Source organism: Epinephelus lanceolatus, chromosome 2 (assembly GCF_041903045.1).
Source record: "Epinephelus lanceolatus isolate andai-2023 chromosome 2, ASM4190304v1, whole genome shotgun sequence".
Classification (NCBI taxonomy): domain Eukaryota; kingdom Metazoa; phylum Chordata; class Actinopteri; order Perciformes; family Serranidae; genus Epinephelus; species Epinephelus lanceolatus.
The window spans coordinates 33,573,474-33,593,547 of record NC_135735.1 but is presented as its reverse complement, the minus strand read 5'-3'; the positions used below and the strand labels follow the sequence as shown (position 1 = coordinate 33,593,547).

The window sequence follows — 20,074 nt, the reverse complement described above, 5'->3', positions numbered from 1 at the left end:
TGTTAACAAGCAAAATATGCATCCAAGTATTCAGGCTTCACATCCCTGTATTTGGGTGTTTCTTAAATTACAGTCACTCTCTGTTGAATGGGCTACGGCTACATCTGAACTTGAGACACACTGTAAATAGTTTCAAGGACAAAAATAACAACATAGCGAGTAACTTTAAGAGTTGGAAGACAAAGCCAAACTGCACACTACTTATCACACAACTCTGTTAAACTCATATTCACTCTATAGCCTGATCTCTTCCAACTAATCCATCATGGAGACACTAACACCGTCTCTTCCTTCCTATGTGTTGTATAGTGTCAGCACCAGGAAGGTGTACTGGGGATTGGCTCCATACAGTGCCCTTGTTCAGTGTAATGAAGGAATATGTCACCCTGTCGAACACTGTGGCTCTTTAAAGTGTTTTTAAAGTTTTAGGACAACAATTGAGTTCTATATCACAGAAGAATAAGTTATATAAGGCATGAGTGACGCAGAAAATACTTGTAAATGTTTTGTGTAATGTTTGAAAACACTTCCTCAGCCTTAACTTTGCCAATTATGGACCTAGGAGTGGGCGACTTGGATGAAATATTCTGTGACATATCACAATAATGATATATTGTGACCTGGTACACTTTGTCAAAATTCAATCAAGAATCCAGCTTGTTAATCGGGTGGCTGCAGCTCAGCAGGTAGCGGCGCTATCTGGCTTCTTCTGTCCACATGACAAAGTGTCCTAGAGCAAGGAAATGAACCTGAAATTGCTCCCTCTGGTTAGGCCAGTGCATTGTGTGGTAGCCTGCCAACATCAGTGTATGAGTGTGTGTCAGTGTGTGTGTGTGTTTGAATGGTAGGCAAAATGTAAAATGCTTTGGATAAAAGCACTGTATAAATGTATTTACAATTCATTTGCAACACCGCACACCATGGCCAAATACCACCAGATAAAGAGATAGAAACCTTGGCATAAATGCTAAAGCAAAATCTCTACGGCTGTACAAATCCATAAACATATGTGGACCCTACAGACACCTCTCAGCACAGCGGTGTGGAGAAAACAAGGTCTTGCCCCACGATTATCGCTAGGCCACATCTAGTGAGGCAGCACCCTCCATTATACTGAATTTGATATCTTTAAAATCCTGGCTTAAAGGATAGATTCTAGGATTGGTGGGCATTTTTGCTGATGTTCACCACCAACATCACGTGTCTAGTACCACTCCTGAGCCTGTGTTTCCTTGCTGCTTGGGGCTTCCAAGTGCACGTCTATTGCTTTCCAGAGCTTTTGTGGTGCCTTTGAGTGCCTTCTTTGCACCTTCTCCCCCTACCAATTAATGCTGGACTAGAGTATTGTGACTGTGAGGAGCCTGTGAATATCCTAAAGGAATGAATGGTGTTGAAAGAGCAGGAGAAATCAATAAACACAGGTGTTCCTATGCTTCCAGGGTCATGATGTAATCAGTAACAAAGTCATCAGCAGGACAGGGGGACGGGCACACAGTATGGGTGAGGTAAATGGGTGGTGGTGGTGCAATCTGATGAGGCTGGAAGGTACGCCTGAAAATCTGTCAGGCAAAGGGAGAACTTATTTTCTTCATCTTTGCCTGGCTGCTTTCCTATTCACCTCCACGCCGCCTTCATAGTCATATTTTTTTCCCATTTATGAAGGTCATGTCAACCATCATTTCGCTATGATGGGATTTTAGTACAACAGCAGCAGTTGGAGGTGTAGGCTAATTGATCTAAATGGAGAGTGTGACTGTTGCCGAGCCCCACGAGGGGCCTTTATTCTGGGCCACATCTCCAAGGTGTGCAGGAGAGGACAGCAGCCATCCGCTCCCATTTTCAGTCAGGCCAACAATGCTGTCACGCTCCAGTAAGGCCACTGTAATGTCCTTTTTGCAGATGAAACATTACATTTGCAAGTGCTTATTTAGCTTTGTAGACACTTTGTGTAGAACATAATTAATATAACTCCCTAAATGTCGTGTTCACACACTCTAATGCCAGCAAATAAATGGTGACGTGGTTGTAAACAATAGATGATCGATTAAGCCGATGATCCTATTTATGTTTTCATTTGGACCAGTTGTGCTTCATCAAGAGCCCCATAGTGCGACATAATGGCATATTTCATTATTTCCCATGGTGGAAATAATGAAATATGCCAATAAAGAGCTAATCCCTCTCAATAGAAGCGCTAGAAATTTAGCATTCTGTCCCAGCTGTGTGCTTTCAGTTGCTAAAAGGGTGGGATCAGCATATCTTGACAGCCAAACACTGTGAATCATGACTGGGTGAAGGAGCTGCTCAAAAGTCAAGGGGGAGCATGTGCGGGCTGTACTTTGGTAAACAGATCTCATCAGAAATCTCTACACACGCTGCCTTCCCCTGCAGTCAGAAGGCAAAAACGTACAGTGTTTGGCTTGTCAAACATTAAAGCTGAAAGTTGGGAAGTCGCATCAATGACAAAAGCATTACTTTTTCTCTCCAAACATGATGGGACCTGAGAGTCACTACCACGATCATTTGCACACTTCTGAATATTAAATCAAAAATAGAACTACAGGTATAAAATCTCATGAAAAACATTCATGGGCCGCCCACTTGTTGGCGATCTGTATTATTTAGTTACAGACAGGATGAGGACAAGCAGGCACCTGAGACTGACATAAAATCACCATTTTATCTGTCCCCTGAGCACTGCCACTTTAAGCTGTTAGATGCTGAAAGGCTCGCTTTGCCGTCAGATCCTCGGGATGAACAGGTGGTGATGGTCTTTGTGTGCTGTCATCTCTAATTCAGTGGCAATGGAATCCCTTCAAGTAACAAGCTTCAAACACAGCTCCGGCAACTGAAGCGACCAGGTTAGATGACGCTCACAGACTTCTCAATGATGCAGCTGCACTAAAGACATTGCAGAGACGCACACACAGACAAACACACTTGATTTACAAAGCAGCTAATAGACATTAATCACTTGCCCTTACTCCTCCGCTCTCTCGCTTATAAACACACAGCCTGTTTACTGACTCTTGTCATGTCTCACCTTCATTCATGTCAATACAATTGATTTTTAGACAACTCAAGAAGTGCAAGAAATAAAGAGAAATGCTTCAAACAGGTCTGCTCGGACTCACTGACTGACTGACTGCCTAATTCAATGTGCAGACTTAATCAGTATGACCGGGGTACATGGAAGACCTATCAATAAACCTGCTGAAGCAATAACAGACACTGATCTCCACCAAGTAACCAGAAACTCTACTTTATACAACAGCACTACAAACTACAGCCTCAGAAGTCACCATAAAGTAGAATTGATGTTTCTTTGCCACTGTATAAACAACAAATAAAAACCAGTGATGGATTCAAATTATAGCTCGAACCAATAACCTCAAAATGATATGGTATAAGGGAAATAAAATCTTAGTGGAGCCCACAGCATGAGACCAAAGGCACCTAAACTACTGTAAAATCTACTTTTTTTAATGCTAAACATTTCCAACATGCTGCATACCGGAGTAGGAAAAACCAGCTGCACAACAGATCGAAATATTATCAGAATCACAATATGGCCAAGGGCAATATCCATTCATTCATTCATTTCTGTAACCGCCTATCTCTTTGGGGGAAGGGGGGGGTTGGCTGGCTGGAGCCTATCCCAGCTGACATTGGGTGAGAGGCAGGGTACACCCTGGACAGGTCGCCAGACTATCACAGGGCTGACACATAAAGACAGACAACTATTCACGCTCACATTCACACCTACGGACAATTTAGAGTCACCAGTTAACCTGCATGTCTTTGGACTGTGGGAGGAAGCCGGAGTAACCAGAGAAAACCCACGCTGACATGAGGAGAACATGCAAACTCCGCACAGTAGGGCTCCCTCCTGGGATCAAACCACAAACCTGCTGTGAGGCGACAGTGCTAACCACCACACCACCGTGCCGCTGTGTAATATCCAAATTTTATTATTATCTTTTTTAATTTAACCTTTATTTAACCAGGAAGTCCCATTGAGATTGAAAATCTCATTTACAAAAAAAACTGGCCAAGGTAGCAGCCAATCAAACACATTTAAAATGCACAAATACAACATATAATACAAAAAACCCACAATCAAACAACAACTAATCAAACATAGTGGCCTCTCAAGAAAATCAAGCACATGTTTCTGTCACCACATTCTTTATGATGCCCTTAAATTCAGACATGGACATTGGAGCCGCAATTTTTTGATAAAAGGTAAAATCATAACATCATAACATTCATTCATTCATTTTCCGAATGTGGGGGAGCTGGAGCCTATCCCAGCTAACATTGGGTGAGAGGCAGGGTACACCCTGGACAGGTCGCCAGACTATCGCAGGGCTGACACATAGAGACAAACAACCATTCACACTCACGTTCACACCTACAGACAATGTAGAGTCACCAATTAACCTGCATGTCTTTGGACTGTGGGAGGAAGCTGGAGTACCTGGAGAAAACCCTCGCTGACATAAGAAGAACATGCAAACTCCGCACAGAAGGGCTCCCCCACCCCAAGATTCGAAACCCCCCACCCGGGGTTCGAACAAGGAACCCCACAAGCCCTGTTGCTGTGAGGCGACAATGCTAACCACTGCATATCATCTATACCATGGCATCACAATGCTATATTAAAAGTGGCATCATAACATACTATTTTAATGTAGCATTGTGATGCTAAAGAGAAGCCCCAGCCTACAAAACATGTTCCAGACGAAAGGGCACATGCTTTTGGTACAGACCCCAGCAAAAATCACATCATTGTCATTTTTTGCAGTAATACCAATTATTGTTTTCTTTTATAGCACTGCCTGTTTAAAGTGATGGCGGAGAGGTGGGGTATTTCACACAGTGTAGGCTACTGGCAACTAGTTTGTTCAGGGCAGAGGAAACCCCTGATGCCTCCTTATACCTGTCACACTGCTTCAAACCTTTATGATCCAAAGAAAGTTTGAATCAGTTGGGTGGGTTGCATCTTCATAAAACGCTGCACTAGCTTCATTCAAACAGAGCTTCTTCTTCCCGGGGTCCAGAAAGCATAGCAAAGTGATACTCCATGGTCAAAGCCAGGGTCAGTCTGAAGGGCAAATTGACAACTGAGGGCCTGACACCACCTGTGTGTGGACAAATTAAAATATGCCCACCATCTAGTCAGACTAATTAGCATCTAAACAACATTAAACCTCCCTTGGTTATGGACCAAACCCTCTTGTGCCTGCATCTGTCTCATGTAGCCAGAGGATCCAGAAATCCTCTGAGCCCTGCACTGAAATCGTTCATGATCAGATTATCAGGATTTGTTTCATAATGCATTCAAATCAATGCATGCATGACCAGATTTTAAAATCTCTGCATCACACAGAGGTACTATTTTGTTGCATTTTGATGTTTCTGTTGGATATAAGCCTTAGTTTTGCGATGCACACATGAGGTCATGTCCACACAGGTATGGTGTCTGACGAAAGCAACATCTGCAGCCCACTGATGTCAGACGTCTGGCCACAAACACTCAGCAACATTCAGATAAATTCTTTGTGACACTGCGTGGAGTTAAGGTAGATGACACCTCCTTTTTGCAGCAGACAGAGATGGGGGGGAGACAGGCTGGGGGTAAGTCATTTTACCTGATCACCGCCCCGTTACGTGTCATCACCAGAACGTCCTCCACAACAAGGTGATTTGAGAAACAGGAAATGTTGGTCCCCACTGACCTGAATCGTGCAGGTGTACTCCGAGTCGTCCAGTAGCCTCACAGTGCAGTTGCATTCCCTGTCCAGACTCCTGATGCTGCTGCTCATCAGTCGGCTCAGCATCTTCTCGATCGTCTGTGTACGGGACCAGGGAGAAGGGCGCACAGCACATACATACAAGTTTGAATCTTCTGTCACGTTAACGACGTCCCTGTTGTTTAGTCCAACACCTGGTCAGCAGCGGCAGCGACTGTGCGGAGCGGCGGCGGTGGTGCATCGTTGTCTCAGTGTGTGAGCGCTGAATGGCCGAGGTGCCACACGGTGCGTATCTCCAGTCAGTGAAGAGAGTGGGGATAATGCTACTGCTGCTGCACTCTCTCTGGTCCGGTTGGACTGTCCCCTCTCACCACACCTTCTCCCCCCGTCTCCGAGCCGTTGCCATGCCGCTCTAATGCTGCTGGGCGGGCCGAGGCCGGTGAGTGGCGAGTCCGCGAGCCAACGGAGCAATCACTGAGATGTTGCCTTCACAGAGTTACCGACTGGAGCCGAAATTCCGATAGGCTGCTGCTCGTCGTGACTGCAGCCACATGGTTGGGAATAATAACACAGTGGGGGGGCTTCAGTTTCACAAGTCAAACAATGGGCAGGCAGCAGCTTTGTGTTGCTGCACAAGTTGATTGATAAGTGATAAGTGACAGTCAACATTTAATCGCAACCTACACTTTTTAAACATGCAAAATTAGACACATGAAAATGCATTTAATCTCATATGAATAACCACATCCTATTATCTGTATCACATCAATATTCTTTTTTGCACCCAGCAACATAAACGCCACATCTTAGTAGTGAAGCACGGCCATATTATCCAATTACCACTTTGTTGTCTCGTGCTTTTTGTTTAATTCCGATATTTCCGACGGAACTTGAAGGCAGCAACCCATTTTCACATTGTATCCTCCACAGGTTGATTACCTGTCCTGCTGCAGCCATGTATAACAAAGAGGAACCATGTTTCCCTCTGATTAAATTACTGTTAGACTAGACATCAGCCTGTGCTTCATGGAGCCAGTCAGTTTGACAGGAGAGTCAATTTGGGCCAGGAAATGTGTTACTTTCTAAATGCAGCCTAATAAAGATTAAAATAAATGAATAAATAAATGAATAAAGGTAGCATTCTCATCTTCATTCACTGGACACACATCCATCAGAATGCACTAATTGAGCTCTATTGAAACCAATGGGGATTAAATGTCTTGCTCAAGGGCCACAGTTACATGCCAACAAACGCCCCCTATAGCCTAAAGCCCATATTGATGGTTCCCATGTTTTTTTTCTGGGAGCAGTTGCTGACACAGGTACCTTTAACATCTTAATTAATTACTGCAGAAAGGACTATCTCATTTGGATGAGTTTGAGCCAACCTGTAAAAACTACAGTCTTCCAAATTCCTTGAATGTGTTTCCCTCTGGTGGTGCTTTACAGGAAAGACAAAGAAGTGGAGAAAAAACTAATAAAAAATGCTACACGTTAAAGTATTCAGATCATTTAATTAAGTAAAAGTATCAGTGCCACACTGTGAAAGTACTCCACTACAAGTAAAAGTCCTAAATTCAAATCTAAATCAGGAGTGTTAAACTCATTTTAAGTCATGGGCCACACATAGTCTGATTTGATCGCAGGTGGGCCGGACCAGTAAAACCAATTTAAAAAATACCCTATAAATAAATATCTCCAATTTTTTTCCCATTTTTTGGTTTAAAAAAGTAAATTCTTAAACCGCTGATCCATTTACAATACAGATGACAAACAGTCTGTGATGTCTTCAGAAGATATTCTCAGTTTTTTCACATTCAGTCTACTACTCACTGTCATTACATGTTTTTATTTTTACATTTCCACTCCTGTGAAGTTCATCCTGACATTACCACACCGAGTTAAAGTGTAAGAAAAAACTGTAAAATGCCTCTGAAGCAACATTTTACAAGAAGAAAGCTAAACCTGGCACCTCTTAGCCTCCACAAGTGCATCATTATTAGGTATGCAAGGTCATCCAGCGGGCCGCATCGGACCCTTTGGCCCCCGGGCTGTATGTATGTTTGACACCCCTGCCATAAAAGTGTGTATTATAAGCAAATGTATTTGGTGTATCAAAAGTAAACTTACTCATTTAGAAGAAAAGTGGTCCCTTTCAGTTTAAACACCACATCCCTGTGCACTTCAAACCCAGTAACAACCAAAGGCAGAATCTTGTCCACCCTAAGAACAAAACACCCAGGCAGAAGCAGGGTAATGTAGTGTATGCAGTTCAGTGCAGCCAGGAATGCACATATTTGTACACTGGTGAAACAAACAACCACTCTACAGGCGCATGGCACAGCACAGTAGAGCCAGCTCCTCAGGTCAAGACTCAGCTGTCCATTTACATCTACAGGAGAAGGGACAGTCTTAGGAGGACAGCATATTCACATCTTAGCCACAGAGAAGACAGATAGTTTGAAAGAGGCATGAGTGTAGCCATCTATGTCAAACTGGAGTGGCCATCATTAAACAGAGGAGGTGGCCTACAACACCACCTACAATGCGGTCTTGGATCCCTTCCCAGATGACACAACATCCATTCATACCTGGACCCATCTGACCCTAGCGACACATGATGGCCTGGTGGGTCAACGACTCACATGTGACCTTTAAAGACATTGAAATTCAAGCAAGTCTAGTTGCCTCCGATAAAGTGTTTAATATCATTATGTACCATGATTAATATTACAGGTAAATTCATGTCTAGGCCTATATTGCATTTTACTGCTGTACATGTTTAGGATTGTGCTAATTTTAACTACATACTGTTGGTTTAATCTACAGCAATGCACCATAGTTAGTTAGTTAGCAGCATTTCATTTCGATTATGTAAGTAGCTAATAAACAAAATAATCATACAGTAGAAGACACACGTGAAAAAAACAAGCTACTAAAGGAAGCATGAAAACTAAAGACAACATATAATGATTTGATTTACATGTCCAAAAAGGAGTGGGAGGAAGCACAAACTTATTTATTCCCACCCCTTTTCCATAAATTAATAATAGTCAATTATGTAACTCCCCATCAGTATAAAACTGTACAATATTTCATTCTACCTGACCTATTCTAATATATTAAATTAGTTACCAATACAATTTGTCTCACAGCAAGATATAAAATAATTACAAAAATACTTAGAAAATAAGTATTATTAGTATTTTATAGATAGATAGATAGATAGATAGATAGATAGATAGATAGATAAATAGATAGATAGATCTTGTTAAAAAAATCTCATCTTTATATCCTTATCCAATCATGACTGATGTGTTTTGCTTTGTCAGACTATGTATATATACACACAGACTATGTACACATACACAAACTATGTACACATACACAGACTATGTATATATACATACTCACACATACACATAGGCTACATACGCAAAACTGATGGCAATAAATAAATGAGTGAACACCTCATAAAAATCATCTTTCTATACCTCTTTTTAAACTAGTTTATGTTTGGACACTTCTTGAGCTCCACATTCAAACAGTTCCATAGTCTCATCCCACAACTGTACAGATCATTATAATAGTCAAGCTCTATTACCATTGTTTATTTAGCATAAAACAACACTTAATACAGTGGAGTACAAGTACAAGGCTCAATTAAATGGAAGTACTCGAGTAAAGTACTTCAAATTAAACTACTTGAGTGGATGATGAGTCTTTCCATGTCTTTAAATGTGAAAATCTTTCCATGCAGGAAAAAAGACATATGCCGTGTAAAACAACTGTATCCTATAACCATATTCCGCCAGTACGTATAGAGTAACGCTCAGAAACATTTGTGCCAAAATACAACCCATCTGCCGTGACATTGTCCCACAATGCCGTGACCCGGATTCGAACCGGGGTTGCTGCGGCCACAACGCAGAGTACTAACCACTATACGATCACGGCGAGCTACGATGAGCTGGTGGTTATAAGGCAGTCAGAACGCGGTGTGTTGAATAGAGTGAGAGCTCAGCAGGTCTGTGAGATGAGGAAGTGGTGATATACGGAGAGGAGACTCCTCTTGTGCTGCTGGTTGTTCCTCTCCTGGACACTGACACAGAGCCTGCACACACATGTTCATTCACAATCTGCCCACCAACACATTTTATTTTTTTAATAATAGTTTTTTAACCGAGATAACGTGTGTATTATTTGCACATAGTGCCATCTGGTGTACAAACTGACAAAGTGCTGAGGCTACATGTGGCTCCTCACTAGCTCTTCTCTGATTAGCTGTTTCGCTGATGACGTAGAGGAACTTCCCGTTTTGTAACACAGGCCAGCGTGCTGTGTTACCAAACAAAATCTATTAGACAACACAGAAACGATCGAGCAGAGTCGTGTTTGGAGCCACAATCAAGGTACAGTTTCGCCGCACAGCTGTGCATACCTGAGTATTAATATGAGCATGTAATTCCTTGACAATGTAACATTTTGCTATCATATATTTAAGAAATCTTTGCATGGTTTCTGCAGCTGTATCGTCTTGTGAGTCTGAGAGGTAGCTGCATGAATTTCAGTCGATGCCCAGAACTTGGGCATTTATCTATTTCAAGCAGTTCTGTGAATCTTCTTGTTCTTTTAAGATTTAAGCTCGTATTGTTACATTTGCCACAGTTTGGTCATGCACTTCACCCTGTGTGCGACTTCCTTGAACATCTACCTTTAACCCAGTACATGTCTGTGTAACCATGCCCATATATCATAACCCTTTAGGGCTTATTGTGGAATAAAGAAAAGTCAATGTGTGTTCACAGGTTAACAGACATGGCACACACATGCATTCACTGGTTCCGTAAGGGTCTGAGGTTGCATGACAACCCAGCGCTCATGGCTGCCCTGAGGGACTGTAAGGAGCTGTACCCTGTCTTCATCCTGGACCCTCACCTCCATGACAAAACCCTTATGAGTATCAACCGCTGGAGGTTTCTCCTCGGAGCTCTTGAAGACCTGGACTGCAGCCTCAGGAAGCTCCACTCCAGGTAGAGACACAGGGACAGTATCAGAAATATTGACTATTAAGAAAGTTAAAAACATACATTCATATTGTTATCTTGTCATATTGTGGTGTGTTGAACTCCTTCAGACTGTTTGTCGTGAGAGGGAAACCCGAGGAAGTGTTCCCAGAGCTGTTTGACAACTGGAAAGTCACAAAGTTGACCTATGAGTACGACACAGAGCCCTACAGTCTGAGCCGGGACAAAACTGTTACCACGCTGGCCAAAGAGCATGGAGTCGAAGTCATTTACAAGATCTCACACACTCTTTATGATATAGACAGGTAATACTGAACATGCACACATACTCGTGCAGTTACACATTGTTTCCTTACAGTTTTAAATCCTGTGAAAGTGTTACTTTCATCATCTGTCATGTCTTCATAGGATAATTGAGGAAAACAGTGGGAAGGCTCCTCTTACTTATAACCGTATGCAGGCCATAGTGAAGACTCTTGGGCCGCCTAAGAAACCGATCCCTGCTCCAACCATGGAAGATGTGAAAGGTACTACAAAAAAGAAAGTTTATGAAAAGCTAACATGCAAGTGTAAGACAAACAGTGGTTAACTGAATTATATCTCTCCTGTCACAGATGTGAAGACGCCTTGTTCAGAAAGCCATGAGAAGAAATATGGGATCCCTCCGCTGGAGGAGCTCGGCCACACGGACACTGCAGCTCTTGGAGAGGCTCCGTTCCCGGGAGGAGAACAGGAGGCTTTGAGGAGACTGGATGAACATATGGAAAGAACGGTATTGCAATTACATTCACATGTAGTCTTTCTTTCTACGCACCTGAAGAGTTTTTGATGCTGAAGCTCACTGCTGAGACGCATAGAACCGTCCGGACATCCAAATGCACCATAGGAGGCTTACTCACAGGACATTGGGAATTTGAATTTAGAAATTAATAAGTAGCAGAGGATATGGCATGTCAACTTTTAGACTGCAAAGCTGAGACATGTCTGTAGTTGATCCTGCCAGAGTTTTTGGACCCCAAGAATACCAGGAACAAACAACAGTTCAATAAATCAATAACATGGCTGCCATAGAAATAAAACCTACACAAAGCTAAATAAATAAATACACCTACAAAAATTACATTCATTTTAATACAGATGACTTTTAAGATCTACTTGGAAGTACTTGTGATTTGCTTCCACATTGCCCTTATTTTTGTGCACTTACAAAAGCAATATACCTGTCCAGTTTCAGTCAGTATTTTTCTGCCTTATAACAATGCCTATATGACATTCTTTTACACACAGCAACCTTTCCCATTTCAGCCACCCAATTCTGAAAAGCAGGGCTCCAAGCTGATTTACATTGCATCATCTATCTCTTTTCTTTAGGGGTGGGTGTGTAGCTTCGAGAAGCCGCAGACTTCTCCGAACTCCTTGAGCCCCAGCACCACTGTCCTCAGTCCCTATGTCACTTTGGGCTGCCTGTCTGCACGCACCTTCTGGTGGAGGCTGACGGACGTCTATCGGGGGGTGAGTGCCACCAACACAGCACAGGTTTTGTAGGAAGCACAGCATGCTACGCTATGAATATGTTCCTCAATGTTACATTTCAGCAGTATTAAAAAAAGAAAATAGCAATAAGTTGATTTAAGCTGTGACTCAGTCTGACTGTTGTGTATATGTGACATTTGCAGAGGAAGCACTCAGAACCTCCAGTGTCCCTGCATGGCCAGTTGCTGTGGAGGGAGTTCTTCTACACCGCTAGTGTGGGTATCCCTAACTTTAACAAGATGAAGGGCAACCCTGTATGTACTCAGGTGGATTGGGATACAAACCCTGAATTTCTGGCTGCGTGGAGAGAGGTATGGAGTCCTTCAAAATTAATGTAAATATAAATTATTGCAAAGAAGGGAACCTATACTGTTAGAAAACAAATATATGATAATTCAGTAGCATCATTGTTATTTAAAGAGCATCTAATTTCCTGGATCATAAATATTTCTTGTCATCCTGTATATTCTGTATTTCCCTTAAGGCTCGGACTGGATTCCCCTTCATCGATGCCATCATGACTCAGCTGAGGCAGGAGGGCTGGATCCATCATCTGGCCAGACATGCTGTCGCTTGTTTTCTCACCAGAGGAGACCTGTGGATCAACTGGGAAGAAGGGCAGAAGGTGTGAAATGAAGTTGCCTTTATTGCTGCTTGTGATTAGGTTAAGCACGATGCCGTCTTTATCAAAGAAGCAGCTCAAAACCCATCCAGGCCCACAGCACATGTGTGCATGTGGAGTTTATAGTATAAGGTAGACAGCTGCAGAATAACATCTCAGTATGTTTAAGTCATGATTAAATGGCTTTGCAAAAGGATTTTCCCCCATCAGAACAATCATTTTTACTAATGAGACAAACCTAAAATACGTACACCACATCTACTGCATCTAGTTGCATTGTGGGTAATGTAGATGCCAGGTTTGCTACACTGGTTTTGATCCAGTTTCTTTAGCTGTCTGTTGTGAGTATGTCAGTGTTTCATGAGTGCAATACTAAATCTGCAGAGGGCTCCTTTAACATTTGTTTCACTGCTCCTGGAGGTGTTTGAGGAGCTCTTATTGGACGGCGACTGGGCTCTGAATGCTGGAAACTGGCAGTGGCTTTCAGCCAGTACCTTCTTCCACCAGTTCTTCAGGGTCTACTCCCCTGTTGCATTTGGCAAGAAGACAGACAAAAATGGAGACTTCATCAAGTAAGATCACAAACCTAACAAGCTCAAGTTATCACAAGTGATACATATTACATGTCGAATCAAGTCTTCTCTCAGTGATCAGCACCTCGCTATAATTTTTGGTGTGCGTTCTTTTTTATATTTTAAATATGAAGTAATTTTGCCTCCATTCTAATTTATAGAAAGTACCTTCCTCTTCTGAAGAAGTTCCCAGCTCAGTATATCTATGAGCCTTGGAAAGCTCCACGCAGTGTCCAGCAGGCAGCAGGATGCATTGTGGGTAAAGACTACCCACATCCTATTGTCCAGCATGAAGTGATCAGCAAGCAGAACATCCAGAGGATGAAGTCAGCTTATGCCAAGAGGTCTGCCAACCCTGCTGAATCACCCAGCAGTTCACCCAGCAAAAAGCAAGGTATTGCGAATAACCAAGATGTTTACGAAATGTTCACCTCTTTTGATCTTTGTCATGTTTACTAAAAAAATAAATCCTACCTCTTAAAAACCTCTTTTCATTGTGTTTGTCTAGGTGTAAAGCGCAAGGCTCCGTCTGTTGTTGACATGCTGAAGAAGAAAGACAAAAGGAAGTAATGGTACACAAATGGATGCAAAGTAACAGAGTAATACTAATGAATGACTGTTCATTACAAATCATTGAATATATTCAGGTCTGTCTGGACTGGAAGCCTAACAGGCTTGTTTCATTTACATTTGCATGCAGTCTACCATGTCTACCTTGTTTTTTATTACACTTTTTATGGTAACCATTTTATATTTTGAGTGCTGTTTCTATTTTAACTATTTCAAAACTTCTTGATGGAGATTATGTTACATTTTTACAAAGGTTGATGGTCTTATCTTGTTAGTAGGTGACGAGTTGTATTGAGACAGGAAGTGTATCTTTCGCAAGTTTGTCTTTTTATCATTTTGTTGTATCTGAAATGAAAAAATACCTTACTATTGCACCTTAAACACTAAACGTTTATTTTTTTACTCTTGGCATTGTACAACCACTCAGGTGTTTTTCTCAAGTTCATTAAAAAATTGATGAAAAATTGATCATGATGGCAAGTACCACAATGTGTGATGTCCATTTTCAGTAGCTGTTTTTCCTGCATGATAATGAAATATCAAAAAGAAGGTGTATCTTTTCGCATCTCAGAACTGCAAACAGCTTTTTGAGCTCTTACTATCACCACGAGAGGGCACTGTAATTCCATCTGCAGAGCAATCTCGCTTTGTTCTGCAGCTACACTGTACATAATTTATGAAGTGAATAAATCAAGTTTAAGGTACCATAATTCTCATTTTAGAATATTTATTAATATATTTGCAAGTGAAATAAAATAAGGTGTTGAAGATATTTTGTACACACTAAGCAGCTGTGGTCAACACTGAGTAGCAGACATTTTATACTTGAACTTTGTGCAGAAAAGCACCAGAACAATGAAGTTACAAGCTTGTAAGAGTAAAATTTGGGGGGAATGCAGAGAAAATATCCCACATAATATTTAGAATGTGCATTTGCCCTCCCCCAGCAGAAAAGGGTATCAATTTGTGCATAAAAAATCACCAGAATTCGGGAAATTATGTGTTCAATGTTAAAAATTTTAGGTGGAGGACTCCCAAACTTCTAACTTAAAATTTGTCCATCCCCAATGTTGGAACAAAACCTACACCATTTTGTAACAGTGTAATGAAATCAGAAGTGATATTATTTTGCAATATTCCATTATTTTGTTACATATTCATAAAAGCTGCCACACACAAAGTTCTATTTCATATTCAATGCAGCAGTTCCAATCAAAATGTCATTCATTTGCTTCTAGTAGGAAATTCAATATTCACCATGTTCATTCCTAAAATGTTTAATTGAATATGAAAATTTATCCCGTCCGTCATCATGGCCATTAGCTCTAATCAGGGGTATGCTGTCATATGAACTACAGCTCATTAGTCCATATAGAACAACATACTATATGTTGATGGTCTGTGCATGTGATTGGCTGAGGGCAGTGTGAGCAGTGCAGTGCTACGTAAAGTCTTGATGAGTGTGCGTGAGAGTGTGGGGCAAACAGCTGTCCTTGGAGGTCAAGTCTTCTCCTGTTTCTGCTTCCTTGGAGCTGACACTGGTGTGAATATCCAGAAGATGATGTCACAGCCTCAGCAGCGGGCCAGACGGCTGTACAAAGCCAAGCTCAGTTTCCACAGAGACCTGTCAAACATCAAAACAACCCACTGTCCAACTGTGCGTGTGTGCGGGAGGCTGTTGGGGGGTTCACTTGGCATCAGGGCGCCCTGCAAATAAAACGGCCAGAGCCACAGAGGTCTGACTGAACTGAAAACACTTAGTTGATCACAGACTGAGAATACTGAAGGTTTTAAGAGACAGTGGGCTTAAAGTCAATATACCAGTATGTATTCTGCAATTCTAGCCCCTTCGCTATGTTAAAGGGACCCCATCCCCAGAGAGATCCATTAATCTGTGATCAAAATCCCATTTATATCTGCCTCCACCCCTGTTTGTCCACTGGTGTGCCCCTCTCCTCTTCTATCCATGTCGACACCTCACAACTCACACCATCTTGGATGTGAGTGTTGTAATATCCCAGTTGGATTAGAACAGCCTGTTCCCATGCAGCTGGCGTTTCATGGAGCTTAAATAGTAGTGATTTATCTCAGGAGTTTATTTGCTCCACAGTAGGGGTGTAAGAAAATATTGATACGCTTGAGTATTGAGATATTATGTTTTGTGATATTGATTCTCAAATAGGTATTGATTTTTTAATAGTTTACAAGCAGAAATTTGTGGCAGTGGTTCATTCTCCGTTGTGCTTAAACACTGCAAGCACTTTTATTTATTTATTCATTGCTGATACATTGACTCCATTAGCCACATAGCACACAAAAAGTAGTGCTATGATGTTGCATGTTGCAGGGACTGTGTTAATAATAATAATAATAATAATAATAATAATAATGCATTTTATTTATAGGCACCTTTCAAAGCACTCAAGGACACCTTACAAGACACAGTTAAAAAAAACTAAACAAGCAGCAATTTATCCATAGATTATGAAATCAAATAAAGTGACTAGACAAAAATCTTAATTATAAGTATTAGGTATAAAGTCATCATCATAAAGTCATCATCAGAGCACTTCACCATATGTGTGTCTCCATTAAATCAGACCTCACATGCCAGCTTGAAAAGGTGTTTTTTCAGATGGGATTTGAAAGGAGAAAGGGAGTTTATATTGCGAATGTCATGGGGGAGAGAGTTCCCGAGGCTGGGGGCAAAACGGCTGAAGGCTTTAGAGCCCATGCTAGTCAGGCGGGCAGATGGTGATGTGAGTTGGACTGCAGAAGAGGATCTAAGAGTATGGAAGTGTGTATAGATATGAGGGAAATCAGACAGGTAGGAAGGGGATTGATTATTAGGGGCCTTAAAGGTGAGAAGCAGAATCTTGAAATCGATGCATAAATCAATGTGACAAACACAAATGCAGATCCCACTGTTCTGATTGCATAAAAAGTACATTTTTATTGCACCAATTTTATGCATATGCTGGTGGTTTCTTCATAATATGACAGTCCCAATATATTGAGTCGTATCATGATACGTATCGTATCACCAGATTCTTGCCAGCACACAGCCCTACTCCACAGGCAGCAACATCAAACTGTTAATTCCCACTTTCAACAATACTTGCTTTGATAGTTTGAAGAACTGAAGAAGATCAAGCCTTTATTATTTGTCAAACCACTGGCCACAATAATAGGGCAAGGGCTCTTAAAAGTTCATTACACAATAATATGAATGCACTCGACCATTTGATTAGCCAACAGAGCCAAACAAGAGGAAACACTATTGGCCAGTACTCACTCATATAAAGCAGGAGCTGGGGTCGTCACCTCATAAAACATATTCTGAAGAACACCACAACACCAGTGGACATGCCCATCCTGATTTTATGCTTTGATGTCAGACTCTTAGAGCTCTTAGAGCTCAGTCAACACATGAGGCCCGTTTCCACCGCAGGAACTTTGGGGTAATTTTACGGGGCCGGGGCCGTTGGTGCGTGTCTCCACCGCAGGAACCACCCCTGAAGGACAGAGTTCCGGAACTTTTACGGGGGCTAAACAAGTGCCTGCCTCGGGGTAGGTACTCAGAACGGCCCCGAAAGACTCCCGGCTGGGGCTTGGGGATTACTTGGTGCTGATTGGATATACTCAAGGAGGGATGTGATGTCAACAGAAAGCAACAAAATAGCCGGCATTTTTAAAACTCAGCAGACAAGGATTAGCTCGTTCATATAGCTTCCTCCGCCATGTAAAAAAAACTCACTAAATGGCCCGTGAAAAAAATATTTTTTCCAGTGGATATCTTAGTTACAACATGATTGAGCTAGCAAAGCAGTTTTGTGTTGCTATGTGTGGTATTTATTCAGTTTTGGGAAATCACGATGTCTAGAAAGCGTCAGTGGCTGCAGCAGACAGGGACAGCTAACAGCAGGCTAACATCAGGATGTCATCTGTTAAAAGCCTCCCGTTGTTGGATACGACATGAAACTACTCCAGATAGCTCAATCATGTTGTAACTAAGACATCTGCTGGAATTTTTTTTTTCACGGGCCATTTAGTGAGTTATTACAGACACCGCTAAGGGCTATCAGCTAACGGCGTCCCTACGTCGCCCCGGTAAATGGTCGCGCAACGATTACGTCACATCCAGAGCCCCGTAACTTTACAGGAACCTTCCTCCTACTCCGCTCTCTCAGTGGAGACACGGCGGTTGAGAGGGCCAAGCGAGAGGACGTTCCTTTAGTTGTTCCTTCTTCAGTGGAAACGGGCCTATGCTCCTGTTGTGAGGCTACTTTCCCGCTGAGAAATAACAGAACGCACCTGTGCATAACAAAAACATTGTGGCTGTTTAATTGCACAGAAACATTAAACTATATTGACATTCATTTTGGCTGACACTGTGTGTGAGTCAAGGACATAATGATTTGTGGAGGCTGAATGCAGGTGTTCTTCGATGGCCAGTTTACGACAAATTTAACCCAAAAAAAAAAATCTCTTCGTATTTTGTCTTTTTGTCGTACATTATAACCATAGAAAGAGCGAGGGACAAGAGGGAAGGTGTGACTGAAAGGTTCATGAGTACACACTGAAAGGTCACTATTTATTGGACGTCTACGAAGCTGGCAAATAAATACCACAGTGAAACTGAAGAGCTGACAGTTGTCCAACCTGCCTCATACCTTTTGGTCTATCCCTATCTCCCCTGGCGCACACACACACACACACACACGCACACGCACGTACGCACACACACACGCACACACACACACACACACACCTCTGCATACACCCTGAACAACAACAGTCCTCCAGACCTGGGCAGGTCCATTAACACTCTTGTTCTAATGACTGAGTGTAATAATTTACATTTGCCCCGCGCTGACCTCCTTCTTTTTCTGACATTACACAATTATGTTTGCAAATCACAGGTAATGGTATCAACAAAGCCAGAGGCAGTGATCTCAGTGATCATTATCTGTAGCCCTGGTCAATAAATCAGCCAGACTAAGCCACAACAGGATTTTGAGAAGTGCTATACATAGCAAAGCATGAGGCAATGGGCACACAACACTGAAATCATGCCCTCAGCAGACCCCGACTGAATTCAGATTTGGAGAGGAATTGTTAAAACATCGATGTAATTGGCATAATGCTACGTGGTTTGCCAAAATACATGGAAACAAAACTTCCTGGAACAGTTACATGTGGATGTCTGTCTAAGTAGTACCATCTGAAGGATCTTTTCATTTCATTGGTCCTATTTTGTACGAGCAGAGATGCAGGTCCAGATTCTGCACAACAACATAAAGGCACATTTTTCTTCGTATATTCAGTTCAGCACTAGGAAATCCCTCTCCAGCCATCAGCAGTTGGGTAACATGCTTAAGTGGGATTCACTGTCACGTGACAGAGTCTCCTGGCCTCTGTGTTTCCACACCCTGCTGCGCTTTGATCTCTCTGTACACACCCCGTCCAGAATATTTAGTCCATGCTGAGGCAACTGTGTTTTCCAGCCCCCATAGAGGCCTGGCAACCAGTCACACACAAGGGTCTGCTGCCCCTACACATCTATCATTGCAGTATGTATATGCGTGTATGTGTGTGTGTATGGGAATCGCTCGTGGAATCCATTCTGAAATATCAAACTGTTTGTCCATTTTTAGGGTTTACGCCTGTCATTTTTTAATAAGAATATTTAAATGTAGTTTGCATTGTTTTCTGATTCTGAAATGAAATTCTTTAGTTAATCATGGTCGTTAAGTTGAGTCAGTATCTCACCGCCTTGGCAACAAAGATGGAAAGTGTGGGACGTACAGAGGGCCATGATGGATGGATGGAACAAAAAAAATTGAAATAGCTAGACGGCACATAGGCATGTGTAATATGACGAGCGTACAAGGTAACATGAGAGGAAATTCAGATTGATATCTTTGAACTTGATTTAAGGGGAACACACTCAGGAAGCTGTAATTCATAGTCGTACTGGTGCCAGTTGCAATC

At 42.0% G+C, this 20,074-nt stretch overlaps 2 protein-coding genes and 1 non-coding gene across 3 annotated transcripts in view; 1 reads left to right on the top strand and 2 right to left on the bottom strand.

Annotated features, from left to right (window-relative positions):
- Positions 1–6,143, bottom strand: part of LOC117271929 (FERM domain-containing protein 5) — a 96,884-nt gene extending 90,741 nt beyond the window's left edge. Inside the window, exon 1 of the mRNA XM_033650529.2 lies at positions 5,742–6,143. Coding sequence (XP_033506420.1) covers positions 5,742–5,843 — 102 coding nt within the window. The 5' untranslated portion in view covers positions 5,844–6,143. The remainder of the gene's footprint in view (positions 1–5,741) is intronic.
- Positions 6,144–9,641: 3,498 nt separating this feature from the next.
- Positions 9,642–9,713, bottom strand: trnah-gug (transfer RNA histidin (anticodon GUG)). The gene has a single exon. It is a non-coding gene; the product is annotated as a tRNA-His (tRNA).
- A 345-nt stretch (positions 9,714–10,058) lies between these two features.
- cry5 (cryptochrome circadian regulator 5) lies at positions 10,059–14,561 on the top strand. Its single transcript, XM_033623520.2, has 11 exons — positions 10,059–10,168; positions 10,565–10,789; positions 10,894–11,088; positions 11,192–11,310; positions 11,398–11,555; positions 12,155–12,295; positions 12,460–12,627; positions 12,801–12,941; positions 13,359–13,510; positions 13,672–13,904; positions 14,019–14,561. The coding sequence occupies exons 2-11, from the start codon at positions 10,575–10,577 to the stop codon at positions 14,078–14,080; spliced, it is 1,584 nt and encodes a 527-aa protein (XP_033479411.1). The 5' UTR covers positions 10,059–10,168; positions 10,565–10,574; the 3' UTR covers positions 14,081–14,561.
- The last annotated feature ends 5,513 nt before the right edge of the window (positions 14,562–20,074 follow it).

Coding starts and splice junctions, on each gene's coding strand:
- cry5 (XM_033623520.2), top strand. CDS start 10,575: ATGGCACACACATGCATTCACTGGTTCCGTAAGGGTCTGAGGTTGCAT. Junction 10,790..10,893: donor CTCAGGAAGCTCCACTCCAG/GTAGAGACACAG, acceptor GAACTCCTTCAG/ACTGTTTGTCGTGAGAGGGA. Junction 11,556..12,154: donor ATGAACATATGGAAAGAACG/GTATTGCAATTA, acceptor TCTTTTCTTTAG/GGGTGGGTGTGTAGCTTCGA.